Source organism: Mytilus californianus, unplaced genomic scaffold (genome assembly GCF_021869535.1).
Source record: "Mytilus californianus isolate M0D057914Y unplaced genomic scaffold, xbMytCali1.0.p SCAF_1, whole genome shotgun sequence".
NCBI classification, from domain to species: Eukaryota; Metazoa; Mollusca; class Bivalvia; order Mytilida; family Mytilidae; genus Mytilus; species Mytilus californianus.
In genome coordinates, this window is record NW_026262581.1 from 1,647,390 (window position 1) to 1,669,880 (window position 22,491).

The following is a 22,491-nucleotide window of genomic DNA, read 5'->3' on the forward strand; positions in this document are numbered from 1 at the left end:
AAGCTTTCTTGCTTAGGTCATAGTCACAGTTACTTTGAATAATAGGTCAATAGTGTGAAGCTTTCTTGCTTAGGTCATAGTCTCAGTTATTATGAATAATAGGTCAATAGTGTGAAGCTTTCTTGCTTAGGTCATAGTCACAGTTACTTTGAATAATAGGTCAATAGTATGAAGCTTTCTTGCTAAGGTCATAGTCTCAGTTACTATGAATAACAGTTTCAAGTCCTTAGAACAAATTCAAGATGTAAACGTATTCTTGACAGGGGTCACCAAGCTCAAAATCAATTGAAAATGTGAATACAAGATTAAACAAATACAAAAAAGACTTTTTATTGGAGAGTAATATGTTAAACCAGGTTTTAAGATGTATCCAAAAGGTAAGTGTTGGTGATTGTGTATCACAAGAAAAACTATAACCCATAAGTTATGAATTAGATTATGAATAATGATGTATGTGGTGATGACAATAATTTTGATATGGAAAGCCTTAGATGTGATAATACCTTTGTTATTTTTCATTTTTCAGCTGCCTGTTCAACAGAAGTATTTAAACTTGCAACAAGGTAAAGATTTGTATTAGGATACAATAGTGTTTTTTAACAGGTTAAAAATTACAGTGTTAAAATCTTTTGTTTATATGCAAGAAAAACTAGGGTACTTAAATGATTCTCAAAAGAATGAACATTTTAGTTCAACTGACCTTACATGTCAGCGTGACCTTTTTCCATTGTTATTTCATAAAAAAAAACATATTCAAGGTCATCTGTTAAGCCTGGAGAAATATTGTATCTGCCCTTATCACATGATATACTGTGGTGGAATCTATTTCTCTCAAGGTCATCTGTTAAGCATGGAGAAATATTGTATCTGCTCATCACATGATATACTGTGGTGGAATCTTTTTCTCTCAAGGTCATCAGTTAAGCATGGAGATATATTGTATCTGCCCTTATCACATGATATACTGTGAAGGAATCTATTTCTCTCAAGGTCATCAGTTAAGCATGGAGAAATATTGTATCTGCCCTTATCACATGATATACTGTGGTGGAATCTATTTCTCTCAAGGTCATTTGTTAAGCATGAAGAAATATTGTATCTGCCCTTATCACATGATATACTGTGGTCGAATCTATTTCTCTCAAGGTCATCTGTTAAGCATGGAGAAATATTGTATCTGCCCTCATCACATGATATACTGTGAAGGAATCTATTTCTCTCAAGGTCATCTGTTAAGCATGGAGAAATATTGTATCTGCCCTTATCATATGATATACTGTGGTGGAATCTATTTCTCTCAAGATCATCTGTTAAGCATGGAGAAATATTGTATCTGCCCTTATCACATGATATACTGTGAAGGAATCTATTTCTCTCAAGGTCATCTGTTAAGCATGGAGAAATATTGTATCTGCCCAGATCACATGATATAATGTGGTGGAATCTATTTCTCTCAAGGTCATCTGTTAAGCACGGAGAAAAATTGTATCTGCTAATATCACATGATATACTGTGGTGGAATCTATTTCTCTCAAGGTCATCTGTTAAGCATGGAAAAATATTGTATCTGCCCTTATCACATGATATACTGTGAAGGAATCTATTTCTCTCAAGGTCATCTGTTAAGCATGGAAAAATATTGTATCTGCCCTTATCACATGATATACTGTGAAGGAATCTATTTCTCTAATGAATTTAAGACCAAATATCATTGTATGGAAGTAATGTTTATCTTTCTTTTATATTGATCTACAAAATGATCCTCATCTTTCTATGTGATGTCATCACTCATCAGACATAGTCACTTTTTCATTACCGGTACATAACAATAGCAAAATCAGAGGAAAGCAAGAACATTTTACACCATCATTGAAGTTTAACCAATAAGATCAAGCAAATCACATGTTGAAAAAAAGATCGACCATAAGAAGAAAGCATAAATCAAATTGAATTAGAGAAAGTTTTATATATTGTAATTCAGATTAACTTATATTTTTTTTCAGTTGCTGTTTACCCCTAAATAATTACATGAACTTTAGTGATATTGATGGTATATATACGTATGCCTTTGAGGCCATGAAAAAGGTATGAAGTAACTTTATATAGTCACTGAAACACTGCTTACTTGTTAAATTTTTGCGGTCGTATATTGGTATCAGGTCGTCAGCATTGTCCGAAGACATTTTGTTTCCGGAAAATAACTTTAGTTTAAGTGTATGGATCTCTATGAAATTTAACCAAAAGGTTCAATACAACAATAGGAAGGTTGGGATTGTTTTTGGAGATGATGTTGCCAACCATTTAGGAATTAGGGGCCAAAACAAGCATTTTTTCTAGTTTCAGGACAATAACTTGTGTATAAGTATTTTGATTGCTCTGAAATTGTACCACAAGGTTCAATACCACAAGTAGAAGGTTGGGATCCATTTTGGGGGTAATTGCCCAAACCGTTCAGGAATTAAGGGCCCAAAAGGGTCTAAAACAAGCATTTTTATACACCCGTTTACGGGACGTATTATGGTATACCGTTGACCGTCTGTCCGTCCGTCCGTCGTCGACATGTCGGACATTAATTCAAAATCGCTTTAACCAATATGCATGAAACTTTGGTGAATTGTTTATATCTATTGATGTGAGCTCCCTTTTGATTTTTATAAATTTTAGACTATACGTTTCCGATTTATGGGGTTTTATTCATTACAAAAAGGGGGATTTTCCAGTTTGCAGACAATAACTCAAAAATGCTTTCAGCATTTTTTATGAAACTTTGGTAAATTGTTTATATCTACTTTTGTAAGCTCCCTTTTGATTTTTATAAATTTTCGAAATTAGGTTTCGGAGTTATAAGATTTTATTTGTTTATAGTCTGACAACAGATTTACTAAGCATTGCGCAACAGCACAGTGTATTGCACAACAGCAAGAAATCTTTAATTGAATATAAATTCAATTCATATAACCAATTTCAATTTCTTTGACTACATTTATTCAGAAACCTGTAATATGTCAAATATATAATTACCATCCAAATTCAGACCTGTATCAAGCTTGAATATTGTGTCCATTTTTGCCCCAGCTGTTCAGGGTTGGACCTCTGCGGGTGTATCCAGCTGCGCTCAGCAAAGCAGTTTATTCTAGTTTTCAGACAATAACTTGTGTTTAAGTGTATGGATGTCTCTTAATTTGTACCACATTTTACAAAAAAAAAATTTCTTCAAAATTAATTTTTTTGGAAGAGGGGGTGTAAATTTTTAATTTTTTTTAAATTTTTTTTGGGGGGGGCAATTTTTTTTCCTCAAAAGAAAATGGTCTTCAAATATTATTTTTTTGGGAGGGGGGAGTAAAAAAAAATTTTTTTTTTGGGGGGGGGGGGTCCAAAGAAAAAAATTGGGGTCACAATTTATTTTGCTAATTCTTTGTATTTAGTCTGAAAACAGATTTACTAAGTATTGCACAACAGCACAGTGTATTGCACAACACAACAGCAAAAAATCTTCAATTGAATATAAATTCAAATCATACAACCAATTTCAAGTTCTTTGACACATTTATTCTGTGTCAGAAACCTATAATGTGTCAAATATTTAACTATAATCCAAATTCAGACCTGTATCATGCTTGAATATTGTGTCCATTTTTGCCCCAACTGTTCAGGGTTGGACCTCTGCTGTCGTATCCAGCTGCGCTCGGCGATGCAGTTTATTGTGTTTTGGTCTGTTTTTCAGATACTATAAGCATTAGTTCAACTTTATTTAGTGTATGGAATGATTATAAGGTGTGCATTTCTGTCTGGCAGTGTAATCTGACCTTGACCTCATTTTCATGATTCATTGGTCAATGTTAATTTTTTGTGTTTTGGTCTGTTTTTCCTTGACTTCATGGTCATGGATCTTTAAAAATGTTAAGTTTATGTGATACTTGTAGTAAAACCTTTATCTTTAAGACTTTCAACATAAAATCAATGGTCAGTCAAACAAGCAAGACATTTCAGCGTGTGCACTCTTGTTTTTCAATCGATGGGTTCATTTCTGATTGAATTTTCACCACCTTGGTACCACTAAAAGCAAATTTCAGTCGTTCGACTACTTAGACCATTTGGCCACCGAGGCCCCTGGGGAGTTTTATGTTTGTTAAATTTGTTCACAACCTTTGTAGACGTGGGACCGCTAAGATCTTGACATATTGTATTGACCCAATTATTGTTGAAAACTTTGTGTTGACCTTTACACGTCTGATTATATTATTTTTTTAGGTTTAGACTGTTAAGTCTACTGTCATTGACATTACAACATTTCCTTTTATTCATATACATTGTAGATTTATCATCTTAAATAAAACTTCCTATGCAAAATATATTTGAGGATTACTACATTATTACCAAATATCATCGATGGCTAAGATTAATAAATGATAAGATAAAAACAATAACTATGGCCGGACGATGTCCTTAAATATTTTGAGGGAGAGGAGATTTGCAAGAAATAATCTTTGCTGCATTCTTTAGCCATTACTGACATATAAAATGCTTTAGTATTGGAAATTATCAACTGACAGAAAAGTTCACATCAGAGACAATATGGAGTCCTGTTTTGTATTTTAAGTACTGATTTTATAGTCCTTAGAATCATGCACTACTAATCAACATTCTTACAATTATTCAATGCATCATTGTATCACTGTTGAAATCAGGAGATTTTTTATTAATTATCTCTTTCTTGTAAATCTGTGTACTTTCTGTGTATTTGTTGTGACATGTCAAGTGTTTGAGGACACATGATATTTAATTCATTTATTTGTTGTGACATGTCAAGAGTCTGAGGACACATGATATTTAATTCATTTATTTGTTGTGACATGTCAAGTGTCTGAGGACACATGATATTTAATTCATTTATCTGTTGTGACATGTCAAGTGTCTGAGGACACATGATATTTATTTCATTTATTTGTTGTGACATGTCAAGTGTTTTAGGACACATGATATTTAATTCATGATTAACATACATTGACAGGAAGATTGTATAGCCTGTACAAATATACCAAAAGCATTGAAATTTTCTGATGGTGATAAATTACAAGATATTTTAACATACCTAATAGACAGTGCTGAATAGTAAGTATTGGATTGTTAGTACATTTATTTATAAGACATGAAAGACAGGCCAATATAATGATGAAAAACTGTAATTTAGATATCTATTTAAAAGTTAGAAAAAAAATCAAATATATGAATTACATGTAGCTTATAAAACAAGAATCAGAACATACAGAAAATCTCATCAGCAAAAAACTTACTAAAATACTTAAGTGTTCATGTGGTACCATGCACAGCCTGAGAGCTTAAATAGTGTCAAACAATTAGGCAGCTATTATTTTATAAAAATAACAGTTTTGTTCTATATAAGAAATGTTGTCTGTCAAATTTCTTCTTTTTCTATTGATTGCAGACTTACACATATATGTATTATTTGATGTCACGCTCCAAATATTTATTCACCTGTTTTCTCTTTATCGATACTTTCAAATTTATTTATTTCATGACACATCTCTTTTAAATTTTTTTGTCTCGCTTGCGAAAATAATCGTGGAAGTCAGTTTGATAAGAACTACTTGAAAGAGATCAATGATATTTTTATAAAGTTGCATTACCATCAGTACATATCAGTTTGACAACTATTTCGAGGCCCTGCCCCCTAGGTCATGGTCCAGCGACTTTCAATTGATGAGCAATTTTCAATGTTAAGTTTTCTGCTTAAATCAATTTGATAGGAACTACTTGTGATAGATAACTGATATTTTCTTTACAGTTGCATTACTATCAGTACATATCAACTTGATGACTGTTTCGATGCCCTGCCCCCTAGGGTATGGTCCAGTGACTTAGAATGAACTGGAAATTTTCAATTTTCCCTTCAGTTAAATTTTGTTACGAAACGACATAAAAAGTATATTTGTAGACCTAGCCAGTCCCAACCCGTGGTTTATTTAGTATCAAGTTACTAAGATCATGATAGGCCTAGGTTGGACCAACTCCAGGCTTATTTGATATCCAGTTGCCAAGTTCATAACAGACATTTTTGAAAAGTCGTCTACACAGGCACTTACACCGACACTGATACCTACACAGACTACAAAAATAAAGGGACCGTATCAAAATGTCGAAACATACTGAGTTACCGTAATAACCTCGTAAAACTTGGTTGCAGAGATAAAAAAATATATTCTGTAATTTTTAACCGGATTTTCAAGTAAAAATCAGTTATTGATTTGGGGATGTACGACGGGCGGGCGGGCGTTTGTGAGTTATTGCCCTTTTTAATATCCATAAGTGGTATTTTTTTGTGAGTGAATTATTTTCCTTTGAACAGAAATTGTTAATTATATACATAAAGTTTGATTACACTAAGCCTATAGATAATTTTCACCTGTTTATATGTCCTGTTATCAGTTTACTAAACATATGGTTAATGTATTATCTTGAGAGGGGCCTCGGTGGCCGAGTGGTCTAAGTAGTTACTACTGTAATCACTAGCCAGTCAACACTGAGGTTGTGAGTTCGAACCCCGCTCGTGCAGGTGCACTCGACTCCAATCTTAATTGACTAGGATTGTAAGTTTTCCTATCGAAGGTCGTGGTTTTCTCCGGGCACTCCGGCTTCCTCCACCAATAAAAACTGGCCGCCACAAAATAGCCCAAAAGGGGTGCTTAAAAGTGGCGTTAAAACACCAAAATTCAAATCAAAATCAAATCTTATCTTGAGTGACAGATTTATTTGAAAATTTTCTGTTTTCTAAGTGTTGATGATTAAAAGCTATATAGCAGTAAATATAGTTAGAAGTTTACTGTTCATTATTAGACATTTTGAAGATAATTACAGATAAGTTTTTGTCTCACCTTGACAGTGTCAAAAAGCGAGACATAGGTATGCTGTTTCCGGAGACGGCGGCGACGGTGGCGTCAACAATGTATTAGTTTGTGATTAGGTCTAGTTCATGGTGAACCACTAGTGGTAGGTCAATAATATTTGGTATGCAGTTGTATTAGCATTGGCACATCTCATTACCATGGAGATTATTTGGCCCGCCCCCTCAGTCAAGGTCTATTGACTTTGAAACTTTTCATAGTTTACATGTATTAGTTTGTGATTAGGTCAGTTCAAGGGGAACCATTAGTGGTAGGCCAATGTTAATTGGTGTTCAGTTGTATAAGCATTAGCGCATCTCATTTCCATGGAGAATATTTGGCCCCGCCCCCTCAGTCATGGTCTATTTACTTTGAAACTTTTGCTTAGTTTACATGTATTAGTTTGTGATTAGATCAGTTTAAGATGAACTGCTAATGTTAAGTCAATGATATTTGGTATGCAAATTTATTGGCATTTGCAAGTATCGTTTCCATGGAGATTATATAGCCCCACCCCTGATCATAGTGCATTGACTTTGAAACTTTTACATAGTTTACAAGTTAATGTTTGTGTTTAGGTTTGTTTAAAGGGAACGACTTATAATAAGTCAATGGTATTTGGTATGCAGTTTTATTAGCATTGGCACACATCATTCCATGGAGACTGTTTAGCCATGAACCTTCAGTCATGGTTCATCGACTTTGAATATTTGCATAACTTATATGTTAAGGTATTGCTATTTTAATTTCAACATTTGCATTATCAAAATTACAAAAAACGAGACATATCTCTGTGATAACAGTTTATATAGATTTTTAAAAGACATTCTATTAATGATACATTGTAAATTAAATTTTTGATTTTTTTTCTTTTCTTTGGTAAATTGTTAATTGTTTGTTATTCTGTAAAAACTAATTTTCTGAATTATATATATATATTTTATACGCCCGTTTACGGGACGTATTCTGGTATACCGTTGCACATCTGTCTGTTCGTCCGTCGTCAACATGTCTGACATTAACTCAAAAACGCTTTAAATAGTATGCATGAAACTTGGGTGAATTGTTTATATCATTTGACATGAGCTCCCTTTCGTTTTTTATAAATTTCAGTTTTACCGTTTCCGAGTTTTTGGGTTTTATTCATTAAAAAGGGGGGATTTTCCAGTTTTCCGACAATAACTTAAGAACGCTTTCACCAACTTGCAAGAAATTTTGATGAATTGTTTATATCTATTGACATGAGCTCCCTTTAGAATTTTATAAATTTTAGATTTTTACATTTCTGAGTTGTGGGGTTTTATTCATTACAAAAAGGGGGGATTTTCCAGTTTTTGGACAATAACTCAAAAATGCTTAAAGCAGTTCGCATGAAACTTTGGTGAATTATTTAAAGCTATTGATGTAATCTCCCTATTGATTTTCATAAATTTCAAATATGATATTGAGAAGAAATTGAACTTTATTTGTTTATAGTCTGACAACAGATTTACTAAGTATTGCGCAACAGCACAGTGTATTGCACAACAGCAAGAAATCTTTAATTGAATATAAATTCAATTCATATAACAAATTTCAAGTTCTTTGACTACATTTATTCAGAAACCTGTAATATGTCAAATATTTAATTACAATCCAAATTCAGACCTGTATCAAGCTTGAATATTGTGTCCATTTTTGCCCCAACTGTTCAGGGTTGGACCTCTGCGGGCGTATCCAGCTGCGCTCAGCAAAGCAGTTTATTTTGATTAGGTGAATTCCTTTCAAAACTTAGCTTATATTGTCTATTAATAAACATATATTTAGATTTCTGTTTTTGGGCCCAGTTTTCAAGTTGGTCCAAATCGGGGTCCAAAATTAGAATGTGTTTGATTTCAACATAAATTGAATATATATAGGGTTCTTTGAAATGCTGAATCTAAACCTGTATTTACTTTCATTATAAGTTAGATAATACCATATCGAGGTACAAAGGGTCATAAATTAAACTTTTGTTTAATCATGGAAGTATTATATTGACAGGAACTCCAACAAGCGGACTTCAAACGTTTATAGTGCGCTGCCGCAAAATCGTTAAGTATCTCCTAATTAACTCGACATGTCATATGGATGCATGGGTTCCGATCAAATTTTTGGAACCTTGTGATTGATCGTATTTACGGAACATACCGAAATAAGCGGATGTGTACTTGATTGCCAAGGAAATAACATTTACCGACTATGTTAAGTCAGTTTTACCGGGTTTTGCTGCGTAAAAACAAATAAAAAGAAAGCAATTATTATCGCATTTTACTGCTAACTTTGACAAATATTTTAATGAAGTGTTTACTGAAAGAATTTCCAACAAAAATTTGATTCAAAAGTTGGTTCCCTGTAGCGGCAGCGGGCCGGGGAGATTAAAGGGTTTTGATGGCAAATGATGATTAGTATGTGGAACAGTAGAACTACATAAATGGCAAAGTTCCTCCATATCAGTTTACTGAAAAAAAGTATTGCTAGCTATTCTTCATTTGATTCAGTTGTAGTAAAAATGTAACCATCCCCCTTTTGTGCTAACAATGTGAAAAAAATATTTTCATTACTGACAACCAACTGATTAATTTCAAGAAGATACCATATGAAACATTTCCTCCCCCCCCCCCCCCAAAAAAAAATAAATTAAAGAGTTAAACCACAATTGTTTGCATGGACATCATTTTCACCGTGATTTGTTTTTCAGTTATTTGTTTTGTACATAAATCAGGTCAATAGTTTTCCGTTGTTTGAATATGACTATGCTATATGGGTTTTGCTAAAATATGTTAAAGGCTATAGTTGTAAACTTCTATGTCATTTGGTCTCTGGTGGAGAGTAGTCTCATTGGCAATCATACCACATCTTCTTATTTTTATATTGAATTATAATTAATTTCTTGTGTAAGGAAAGAAATAGTTGTAATCTGCATGTATATATGAGGTTTACTGCTAACTTTGATAAATATCTTGTTTATTTGTTTACTGAAAGTCCAATGTCAAATAGTTCATGCATTTCAACAAAAACAAAATATTATAAATTGCTAAACAAACGCTGCAAGATGTTTCAGAGCTGTTAGGCCTTTACAAATAAATTTAATTCTAATGATAAAATTTTAAGAATATACTGCTTAGGACCCAGCATTATGATTGTTCTTTAAATGCATTGAAATATTTAAAGTTAAAGGGATACTTCGCAAAAAAATGAAAAATTGATATTATGTTGATTATGTATAAAAAAGCACAAATTCATAAATATTAAAGTTTAATTCTGCTAGATAAGAGATCACCATCGATTTTAAATTTAGAGTATCACTTCTCCGTGTGCGGCCATTTTGACATCATCTCCGAATAGAAACCACGATATATCTATAAACCACAAAGGTCAAAAAAGAGCAGTAACCTAACATAGCCGTAATTGAGTGTCGATATCTTGTCAAGCGAAAATCTAGTGTGTTCATAATTCTTTTATGTACTAATCTTATTTAAATAAATTCAGACCTTCCCTTATCTGATCACCAGCATGGCTAAAGGAGTTGTTCCCAGAGGTATTGTAATTTGACACGTCCAGGTATTCAAGCGATTTCCTGTCGGGCTTTAAAACTCTTATTACACAATTACAAAAAGCAAGTTCATGCATCACTTCACCTCTGAGGGTATTGAGAAGTTTACACGGCCGATAACTTGTAACTTTCCATTTTGAAACTATCAGGTGAATATACATCTTTGTCTTGCGTGTCCGGTAGCGATATACTAGTCTTTACTAAACCATAGATATAATAGCCATTATATATATGACTAAACTCTGATTGTCTCATACGCTGGTTTATAAATAACATTTATGGTGTAAAGAATATTTATGAAAATCTAAATAATTCCAAAAAAAGATTTGATAAAATAAAAATATATTTACATATTTTCCAAACGTAAATTGGGGAAAATGTAAGTAATTACTCTTTGTCAATCATTGGATTATACGCCTAGATAGAAGGTTACGGAACTATAGATAGTCGCAATTTAGAATATATACATATATATTGAATATACGAGAGAAACATCCAAAACCAATCTGATTTAAATACAGGTCAATATCTACATAGTAAAATCACAGATTTTTATTTCAATCAGATTATTTTGAACAGTTTAAGAAAGTCATCATCATCTCAATGGTTGTGTATTATGTATAATAATGTGAACATGGTTCTTATACCGGTAGCACCTCATGTCAATTTTTCTGTTCCGACATGCATGTAATATATATGCCACTGGACGTACACTAATGATCCCAAAAAAGCTTATTTGAAGAAATAAAGAAACTTCACTCCGAATAGACTGATAGTAGTTGTATTAACGGGTTGATTAATTTATTAAGTTACCTTAAAAAGGGGGGGGGGGGGGGGATAAACCATTCCTTATATTGCACTTATGTATAAAATATTAAATGAGAGTAATATAAGAGAAAATATAAATACGAAAAGTCGCGTATCTGGTAGAAAAAGTCTCACCATGAACTATAATAGGATTTTACGTACGATTGCAATTCTTAATCGAAATAACAGACAGTCATTTAAATACATGCATGTACGCTGTGATCAAAAGGGGTGTCGCGATTGCATAGTTTTCATCAAAAATCCTTTTCAAGTTTACTTTATACTTTCCTGTTATTTTTATAAGTTAACAGAGACATGTATACATCTCTAGTTAACGACAATCAACTATATAAGTATCTGAATCTGATGTGACTTACCGTTCATCTCTTTCTTTTTTCTTGTTTAAAAAAAAATATTTTGGCAGGAATATATACATTGTAAGATATACTGTTCGCAGGTTGGGGAAGGGGGAGGTGGAGGGGGTTGGAGGTCAAGTCTATCGAAAGTTACAAAATAAGAACGTTGTATTTATGAATTTACAAGAAGAATTCTGTTCTTGGACGTAGTTTTCTTTTTTTTCCAGTTCAGTGATTTAAATTGAGAAAAAAATCTAGTAAGAATTTAATTCGTTTGCATTGCTACATTCTTTATCGGTGGTGATTAACCTTGACATTTCCGGGTATTACAGATCTACTTGTATATTACCTGAATGTGGTTAGGTGAAGTCCCATGAGGTCTTACGTATACAGGTTCACATTTATAATGGTTTCTGATATAACAATTAGGTTTTATGACATTCACACTTCTGCATGTTCTGTATACCAAATTCTTATCTTTTTTTTCAAACCGAATGAGGATGTGCATATTTTCCAGGAAAAATATTGAGTATCAAAGTATCAAATTAATTTCGGGATTTTTTCCTTTCTTGGTATTAAATCACAAAAATTTAAAGAATATACTGCTTGTCTGCTTTAGGAGTATCTTGTCAGTTAAAAAAGACATATGTGTGTCTCTGGGTTTAGAGTTGGTTTATGAATGAATGATAAGTCTTGCAAAGGTACAAGATAAAAGCATATAAAAGATTAATTCTGCCGGTCTGTCTCCATTTAAAAAAGGAAAGTTGACGTTAGATTGATTTTGTAAAAATTTTTGAACATCGTTGGTCAAATAGCTAAAGAATTTCTACATTGTGAGATTTAGAATATGTTGATAAGGGCATTCCCATTTAGGTCAATGTAGATGACCCGTAGATCGCTTTGGACGGACCAAACTATATTAATGTAACTGGTAATTTTATCTGCACATTTAAATATTCAAGGTTACCGATGATAATTTAAAATAGTACAGTTTTGATTTATACGCTCGTTTTCGTGGGCCATTTTTATTTATAAAAATATTAGATTTAAAGTAATTCAGAATTTCGATGTTACATACAAAAAACTCACCTATTTATTTGAAAACTGAGCTAACGTAAAATATTAAAAAGATATATAACAGCGATTCAGGTATTTACCACCATATTCCTCCCAAAATGATTTAAAAAAAATCTGTCTCAAACCTGCACTTCTGTTTTATAGTTCTGTTTTTTTCTTCATGTTTTTCATACCTGCAACGGTGAACCCTTGAGGCCAAACAACACTCTAGTGAAGATCAAAGGATTAAAATTACATAATGCTAATCTTTTAATTATCGTGAATTTAACCACGCCTTTACAAGGTGGTGTCAGTATAATACACATGCATTGTATTTACACAGTTCTAGACTGAAGCAAGGATTTATATAGTAAGACACCCTCGACTGAAGTAATAGGTGAGAATACAAACATGCATTACTATTACACTATCAGTTATATATGTTTGTTCGGCATATCCGTCGGAAAAAAATCATTCTATTGTATGATTTAATTTTATTACTATAAATATCAGAAATCCTTAAAATATAAATCGTACATTTTAAGTTTAAAAAATGCATGGCTGATCACTTTTCTTTCTGAATTATTAGTTGGTTAATAGCTACGCCAAAAGTCGTCGATGCGCTTTAAATCGCTTTAAATTCCTTGAAATGCTGAATCTTACCATGTATTGAGAGATTTTGGATTGAGAACTCCTTTATCAAATTGGTCCATATTGTGGTCCAAAGGGTCCTAAATTAAACTTTTGTTTGATTTCATCAAAAATTGAATTTTTGGAGTTCTTTGATATTCAGATTCTGACAATGTACTTAGATTTTGGATATTGGACCAAGATCCAAATTCAGAGCAGTTTTAAGCTTAAATGTAGCGTCCATACTTGCTCAACTGTTCAGGGTTCGACCTCTGCAGGAAAATCCAGTTTGCTGTCACTCTGACAGCCTCTTGTTCTTATATAATTTTTATTCGGAATCGGACCTAGAAACTCCAAATGCTCTCATTAGTTTTGGATTATTTTAAGTAATTATTTTTAATTGACTGTCTCCTTTTGCATCCATTCAAACAAAAAACAGTGTTGCAGTAGAATATTCAGTTGGTGAATTGAATTGCTAGAAAGCATTTGGAACACTGTGGAGACATCCAAATAAAAAAAAAACTTTTTTGGCCTAAATTCCCAAAACTAAAATTTACAACTAAAATAAAATTTCAGTATATCTAGAATATGTTCGTATATTACAATCTCATATTAGTACCATTGTCCAAATCTTTAGACTTAAATATATATATATTTGACAATGCGCGGCAACATTCGGTGTTGAAATGTGAAGTGGAAGTTTTTCATAAGAATTGTTCCAATTTTATACCAAGGTGTAAAAATTAGTAATGGTACATTTAATAAGAAATAAACTCATTTTTTTGGATGTAATCAGGGGTATATAAAAATTTTACAATGCATTTTTAACACCGGTGTAAACTTCTGTACAGCCCTAATTACACCAAGATAGCTAATAATATCATCTATATATTTATATGTTTCACGCTATATAAAATGCTTTACACATTCCTGTTTCTGATTAAAAGTTCAATTAATTTACACAAAGCTCCCCTTTTTTTACAAAGTACAATATTAAGATCAGCCAATCTACTAAACAGAGCCAATGAAGTGGCAAATCATTCAAAATAAATGTTTAGACCAGTATTTAAAATGAAAATTAGTCAAAATATAATAGAAATGCCTGTGGTCGTTGTACACATTGAGATGACCCCTTCTCAAAAAGGTTACCTGTAGGCATAGGCATAGGTGTAAGCATCGGTATCGAATAGTTTTCGAAAATGTCTAATAGGCCTAGGGGACTAACTCCAGGTTTATTTAACATCCTGTTTCTAAGTTCATGATAGACCTAGGATGAACCAAGTCCAGGTTTATTTCACATCCAATTAATAAGTTCATGATAAGCTTAGATTTGACCAAGTCCAGGTTTATTTGCTATCCAGTTATTCAGATTCTTATAGCCGAACCCATGTTTGTTGCTAAATATATTTTATAGTGTTATTCTTATGATAAGTATTTAAATCTTTTTTTTTTCAGTCAAATGAAATCTCCTGGAATAACGACTTCACTGAATGGCAAAAATAAGACCTTGTACATGCAGACAGTAAAATCAATAGAAGAAAAAACCAGAGAAAATCTAAAAAAGACATTAAATGGTAAATAGTAATGTTCTTTAAGTAATAAGGACAAGACTTCCTTTTGATATATTTTATATTTACCTTCAGTGGACCTTAAACAATTCATATGCTTTAATAATGAAATAAACTGAAATCAAGTGTGACTTTAGACTTATTTCACCTTGGTTTTTTCAGAGTAAAATTTCTTAATTTACACTGTAGAGTTACCCAGAGAATGTATACACAAACTAGATCTATCAATTTAGTACTAACTTATTTTTATTATCTAATACAGAAATGTAGTAATTTCTTTTCATTTTCAGAGCTTGGTCTGAGAGATGGACAAGAAGTGTATATAGCAGATCCCACCACACCAAATACAATTACATTTAAACTGACTTTAGGGTGTAACATGGAGTAGCTTCTGTTATTAACTCTGGTTTATTTCTATCACAATATACTGTTATGTTAGTATTATCTTATAATTGTTAAATCTGTATTATTTTGATTGGAAATACAGAATTTTAAGCTTTTTGTGAATACATCATGGCACCATAGACTAAAATATTCTCTTTTGGGTGGCTGTATAACAGTATTTCTTTATATTTATCAACAGTGAAAATTAGATGCCATAATTTTCTAGATTCCATGGTATTGACTTTTGTGGATTTTATTTATCTAATGATTTACCATCAAATTTGCATTCATTGAAATAAAAAGTCTTCTTTGAATTATGATTAAAATGTTCAAATTGATAGACCAGCAATTCAGTCAATTCAAATTTTCTTGAAATCATATGACTTTTGAAGAATAAAAAAATTGTTTTAATAATTATCAGAAATAGTATTGATACACAGATTAACAAGGTATTATCAATTTACAATTCTTTGTTGGATAAATAATTTTATTATACTTCATGTCAAAATACCAGACTTTGATTGGTTAATACGAGGGAGACAATTTACTCTATCCCATGGCAAATACTCTATTACTCTTCACGGAGAGGCTGGATCAAATGTGCGCTTTATTGAATACGGATGGTTGTTATGTACAAGACGTCATAGTGTATTTCTTTTAATTTGAAACTTAATAGACAGTTATAACAGAACATTCAGTATAATAAATTAAATAACACATATCAGAGGGTGATAGAGCAGATTGTAACTACTCGAAAAGACATTGTCAACCTTGGCTTCGCCTCAGTTGACAATATTTTCTCGGGGTAACAATCTGTTCTATCTCAGCTATGTGTTATTTATATAGTGTGTACATATTAGACACTTTTGTACTAAAAATTTCCTGTTTTTGATGTATTCAAAGTTTGTTAATCCAAATAGTTTGATGGTTATGTATCCATTAATTTGGTTGGTCTGCTTTTTGGTAGCCTCAAGATTAGAAGCCATATGTTCTAAAATTAGATTCTTCTGCTAAAATAAAAAGTTCTGTTTAATGCTGTTAAAGTCTCACATTATTTATTATGCAAAGTCAGTCATTGATAAAGATCTGAACAGCTTTTAATTTCTTCTTAGTTTATTGTATCAACAAATCACACTGGTTAATTAAGATTTTGTCTCATTAGGCTGTCTCTCTTCAATTTATTTTTTTTATTTGTACGGTAAAAATCATATATAGAAATATTCAATGTGATTCTATGATTTTTTGTTAGTAAGGCATTTAGCGTTAACTCTTGTAATATTGACATGCCTTTGCTTGTACAATTTGTATAATAATTATCATTTGTGCTTTATGTTGTATAATGGTAAACAAGATATTTTGATGGAATTCAATTGTTGATATTAAGATACTTGTGCATTTTGTACTGGAATATTTATGACTCTACTACTGGGTTCCAAACCAATATATGTGAGAATAAAAAGGAAAGCAACATCACCTTGGATAGAAAAGAAATACATATGAATACTAAGCTACTGTGTTAAATAATTGGTCATATTTTGTGACTTTATGATAGTGACATAGTAAAATTATTTTAGTTACTGTTAAGATTAATGGTTTTGAATAAAACATACCATGGAAGAACAAATTAATTCCAAATACTTAAAAACTTTTATTTGTCAGCTTGCCTGAAGTTTATTTAAGTTTGCCTGGAAAAAAAGGAGGAATTTTAATATTCAGACTCACAATTACTAGGAAAGGTAGACAATTAGATTAATATGTATCTTTTACCTTTGCTAAAGAATATCCTTCTAGGGTTATTCGGGGAATTGTTGTCAGTTGGTTGCTGTCTGTTTAATCGATGCCTCACATCTCCTTTTGTTCATACTTGCATTTAGAGGTACATATTTTGGGTAAGGTTTGAGGTTTATGATAGTTACTCTACGTGCTGAAAAGGCTTGCAAAAGTAAGATACAATTGATGTTAAGTCATGATAAACACCTGCAATGAAATGCTTTAAACTGCTTTTTATACGACCGCAAAAAAATGTTTGCGGTCGTATATTGGTATGACGTTGGCGTCGTTCGAAGACACACTGGTTTTCGCACTCTACTTGCGTGTTAGTGTATGGATCTTTCTCAAATTGTACTACAAGGTTCCATATCACAAAGGGAAAGCTGGAAATGAGTTTGGGGGTAATTGCCCAAAACGTTTAGGAATAAGGGACCAAAAGGGGGCCAAAAATAAGCTAGTTTCCAGACAATAACTTGTGTTCAAGTGTATGGATCTCTCTGAAATTGTACTGCAAGGTACCATACCACAAAGGGAAGGCTGGGATTGATTTTGGGGGTAATTGCCTCAAAATTTTAGGAATTAGGGGCAAAAAAGGGGCAAAAAACAAGCATTTTTCTAGTTTCAGGACAATAACTTGTGTGTAAGTGTATGGATCTTTACGAAATTGTACTACAAGGTTCCATATCACAAAGGGAAAGCTGGGTTTGAGTTTGGGGGTAATTGCCGTAAACGTTTAGGAATTTGGGGCCAAAAAACAAGCATTTTTCTAGTTTCCAGACAATAACTTGTGTTCAAGTGTATGGATCTCTCTGAAATTGTACTGCAAGATACCATACCACAAAGGGAAGGCTGGGATTGAGTTTCGGGGTGACGAATCATAAGGGGGTTCAAAAAATTGGGGGGGGGGGGGGGGGGGGGGGGGGGTTTCCTTTTTTTCCTTTTTTTTTTTTTAAATTTTCCATTTCAAATTGGTTATTTCTGATTTATATATAAAAGCAAATAATAATGATATGGTTTCAATAGGTAAATTAAAATTTTTTAAGTTCTTAGACCACATTCATTCTGTGTCAGAAACCTATGCTGTGTCAAATATTTAATCACAATCCAAATTCAGTGCTGTTATCAAGCTTGAATGTTGTGTCCATACTTGCCCCAACTGTTCAGGGTTCGACCTCTGCGGTTGTATCAAGCTGCACCCAGCGGAGCATTTTATTTTTATGTTCCCAAAGTTTGTTTCTGTTCTCTAACTTTAGGTTGCCTCAACCAAATGTTATGAAACTTATACACAATGCTTATTACCACTAAATACAGATCAATTTTGAATTTTGGTGGTGTCACTTTTACCGTTCTAGAGTTATGCTTCTTTACAAATGGAAAAATTGCTAAATTTTTGTTTCCATTCTCTAACTTAAGTTTGCCTCAACCAAATGTTATGAAACTTATACACAATGCTTATTACCACAATATACAGATCAGGTTTGAATTTTGGTGCCGTCACTTTTACTGTTCTAGAGTTATGCTCTTTACAAATGGAAAAATTGTTAAATTTTTTTTTTTTTTTTTTTTAAATATCGTCATTTTTAAAATTGGAGTTATCTTCCTTTGTCCATGATTATAGTTGAATCAACTACAATCAATGCTTTATACAATGCAATGTTTAATTTTGCCTTCCACTGATAAATTAAAGCAATTTTTACCCTTCATTTCTAAAAATATTTTAAAGTCTTCTTCGAAAATTGGAGTTATCTTCCTTTGTGCATAATGGTATTTGAATCAACTACAACCAATGCTTTATACAATGCAATATTCAGTTTTACTTCCTACTGATAAATTAATTTGTTTCCGTTTTCTAACTTTAGTTTGCCTCAACCAAATGTTATGAAACTTATACACAATGCTTATTACTACATAATACAGATTAAGTACGAGATTTGGTGGCGACCCTTTTACCATTTTGAGTTATGTCTCTTTATAAACATAAAAATTGCTGAATTTTTCGTTTCCGAACTTATATACAACCGTTCTAGAGTTATGTGTGTTTACAAATAGAAAAATTGCTGAATTTTTAGTTTCTGTTCTCTTCATAAGTTAGCCTCAACCAAATGTTATGAGACTTACACACAATGCTAGTTACCACAAAACTCAGATCAAGTTCAAATTTGGGTAGCGTCACTTTTACCGTTCTTCAGTTATGTCCCTTTATAACTATATGATGTGCAAGCAGGAGCATCATCTGTGGACACATGTGGACACTATCCACATTTATTTATTTCTGTTAGATACTAAATCATGTAAAAATGCATAACTCTGAAAATCCTAGCCAAATAATTGCTCAATCATGACATATATAAAAGAGATATGGTTTTAGGTCTAATAGACAGCTAACTATATTCAAAAGGTATTTATGCAATATAAACTGAATATCGACCGAAGGGGCATAAAGTATACAAACTGCCATTTCATGTTTCATTATTATCATTCATTATTTTGACTCAGTTGATGCCATGCATATTTCTTAGGACAAACAGAACTATAATAAACGCATGCAATTCTTAGTGTCATAACAAACGCATGCAATTCTTAGTGTCAAAATAAACACATGCAATTATAAGTGTCATAACAAACGCATGCAATTCATAGTGTCATATCAAACGCATGCAATTCTTAGTGTCATAACAAACGCATCCAATTCTTAGTGTCATAACAAACGCATGCAATTCTTAGTGTCAAAATAAATGCATGCAATTCTTAGTGTCATAACAAATGCATGCAATTCTTAGTGTCATAACAAACGCATGCAATTCTTAGTGTCATAACAAAAAAAATGCATGCAATTCTTAGTGTCATAACAAAAAAAATGCATGCAATTCTTAGTGTCATAACAAACGCATGCAATTCTTAGTGTCATAACAAACGCATGCAATTCTTAGTGTCAAAATAAACACATGCAATTCTAAGTGTCATAACAAACGCATGCAATTCTTAGTGTCAAAATAAAGGCATGCAATTCTTAGTGTCATAACAAACGCATGCAATTCTTAGTGTCATAACAAACGCATGCAATTCTTAGTGTCATAACAAACGCATGCAATTCTTAGTGTCATAACAAACGCATGCAATTCTTAGTGTCAAAATAAACGTATGCAATTCTAAGTGTCATAGCAAATGCATGCAATTCTTAGTGTCAAAATAAACGCATGCAATTCTAAGTGTCATAACAAACGCATGCAATTTTTAGTGTCAAAATAAAGGCATGCAATTCTTAGTGTCATAACAAACGCATACAATTCTTAGTGTCATGATAAATGCATGCAATTCTTAAGTGTCATGATAAATGCATGCAATTCTTAGTGTCACAATAAACGCATGCAATTCTTAGTGTCATGATAAATGCATGCAATTCTTAGTGTCATTATAAATGCATGCAATTCTTAGTGTCATAATATATGCATGCAATTCTTAGTTCCATAATAAACGCATGCAATTCTTAGTTTCATGATAAATGCATGTAATTCTTAGTTTCATCAAATCATCAGAATGGCCTACCCCTGAATTGATAAAATCATTTCTCTCCAATTTGGTGGGTTTTTTTCTCTGATAATTTTTTCAATCCAATTGCCTTAACTTCAGTAACTATTCCATTTTTTTGTGGGGAGCATTATCAATTGTAGTCTTAATATATATATGACCGGTTTGAGCACTGTCCGATAAAATTTACGAGGTTTACTGTATTTGAACCACCACCTTCACTATCATCAATCATCATCATCATTACAATGTTGTCACAACTGCATATAATTTTGTAATCACTGCATATAATGTTGTCACCACTGCATATAATGTTGTCACCACTGCATATGATGTTGTCACCACTGCATATAATGTTGTCACCACTGCATATAATGATCATCATCAACATAAGACAGTCATTGTGTTCCATAAAGTGTTGTGAGGACATCATTTGTATAGCAGAAATTGAAGTTAAAGGATAATGCTAGCTTCTTTTCATTCTTCCTCAGAAGCTCCTGTATGAAGTCTGCCTGGTATGAATAAAGGAACAGGATAGCACGAAGAGGGTTGTTGAAAAAAATGTCCTCTGAATGTAACAAATATGTTGTCAATGAGGAAATCATTCAATACTATAGGCATTAGGTCAACTATATTTGGTGTTTGCAAGGATTGTAAGGTGAAGATGTCAGTCTGGCAGGATTCATCTGACCTTAACCTTATTTTTATGACTCATTGGTCAGTGCTTAGTTTTTCTGGTCATGTGTGTTTCTCTGATACTATAAGCAATAGGTAGACTCGATGTACAATTGATGTATGAAATGATTGTTTGGTGTACAGTATATGTCTGTTTGGCAGGTTCATCTGACTTTGATATCATTTTCATTGTTCATTTTAAGTTTTCGTGGCTAGGTCTGTTTCATAGATACTATAAAGTATAAGCAATTAGTTAATTATTTTGATGTATGGAATTGTTTTCACCCGACCTTGACCACATTTTCATGGTTCATTGGTCAAACGTAAGTTTTCTTGGTTAGCTCTATTATTAGTTACTCCAAGCAAAGAGTTATTTAGTTTATGTATGGAATGAATTTATGGTGTACATGTCGGGTTTTTTTTCAGGGTTCATTTGACCTTTGACCCCATATAAAGGCTCGTTGATCAACATCAATTTTTTGTGGATATGTCTGTTTCTGGGATTCTGTAAGGGAGCTGCCATTTGATTTTTATGGGGGGGGGGGGGGGGGGGAGGGGCTAGGATGAAAAATTTTGTCCTGCATTTTTTTTTAGTTGTAATCTCTGTCCTGCCTTTTTATTTTTCACTCTATTCGGTCCTGCCCTTTTTTTTTTTAGTTTATCCTGAATTTTTTTTACATAAATTGTCATCCTGAATTTTTTTTTTTGCAAAGTGTCTCATCCTGCCTTTTTTTTTACTCAAAACTCCTGTCCTGCCTATTTTTTTCAAATTTCATCCTAGCCCCCCCAAGGATTTGTATAGTCTCACTATACAAATCCTGGTCAAACTTGAAAACTTTTATTTGAATTTTGCAATATTGCATACAATTTTTAATTTTTTAATTTACAATGTCAATTCTACAAATCCCGTATGTTGTTTATCGAAGCATGATTTAGTCCCACACATTTTAGTGAAACCACTTAACAGCCATCACAAACAAGTGATGCAGCAATGTGCACGTCTGTATTGCATACTCCACAATTACATTTTGCACTATCCCTTTTTGAAGTTTAAAGAAACTTTCAATGTCTGTCATGATTCATATGAAAAAATATTATTTTAATCTTGCGATGACCCCATCATCATGTTTATGTTATATTGTGAAGGCAATTCAGTAAGGTATCCGGTCGTTCCGTCCCCAAACCGATCCGGCCCCAAGTCGATCCGGCCCAAAGTCGATCCGTCCCAAGTCGATCCGGCC

General features: G+C 32.6%; 1 protein-coding gene across 4 annotated transcripts in view; it reads left to right on the plus strand.

The window, feature by feature from the left end:
- LOC127729919 (NEDD8-activating enzyme E1 catalytic subunit-like) overlaps positions 1 to 16,922 on the plus strand; it is a 60,549-nt gene extending 43,627 nt beyond the window's left edge. For all 4 annotated transcript variants that reach the window (XM_052237983.1, XM_052237908.1, XM_052238134.1 and 1 more), the window contains 5 exons: positions 527 to 563; positions 2,004 to 2,085; positions 5,012 to 5,112; positions 14,781 to 14,899; positions 15,184 to 16,922. In XM_052237983.1, coding sequence (XP_052093943.1) covers positions 527 to 563; positions 2,004 to 2,085; positions 5,012 to 5,112; positions 14,781 to 14,899; positions 15,184 to 15,281 — 437 coding nt within the window. In that variant the 3' untranslated portion in view covers positions 15,282 to 16,922. The remainder of the gene's footprint in view (positions 1 to 526; positions 564 to 2,003; positions 2,086 to 5,011; positions 5,113 to 14,780; positions 14,900 to 15,183) is intronic.
- The last annotated feature ends 5,569 nt before the right edge of the window (positions 16,923 to 22,491 follow it).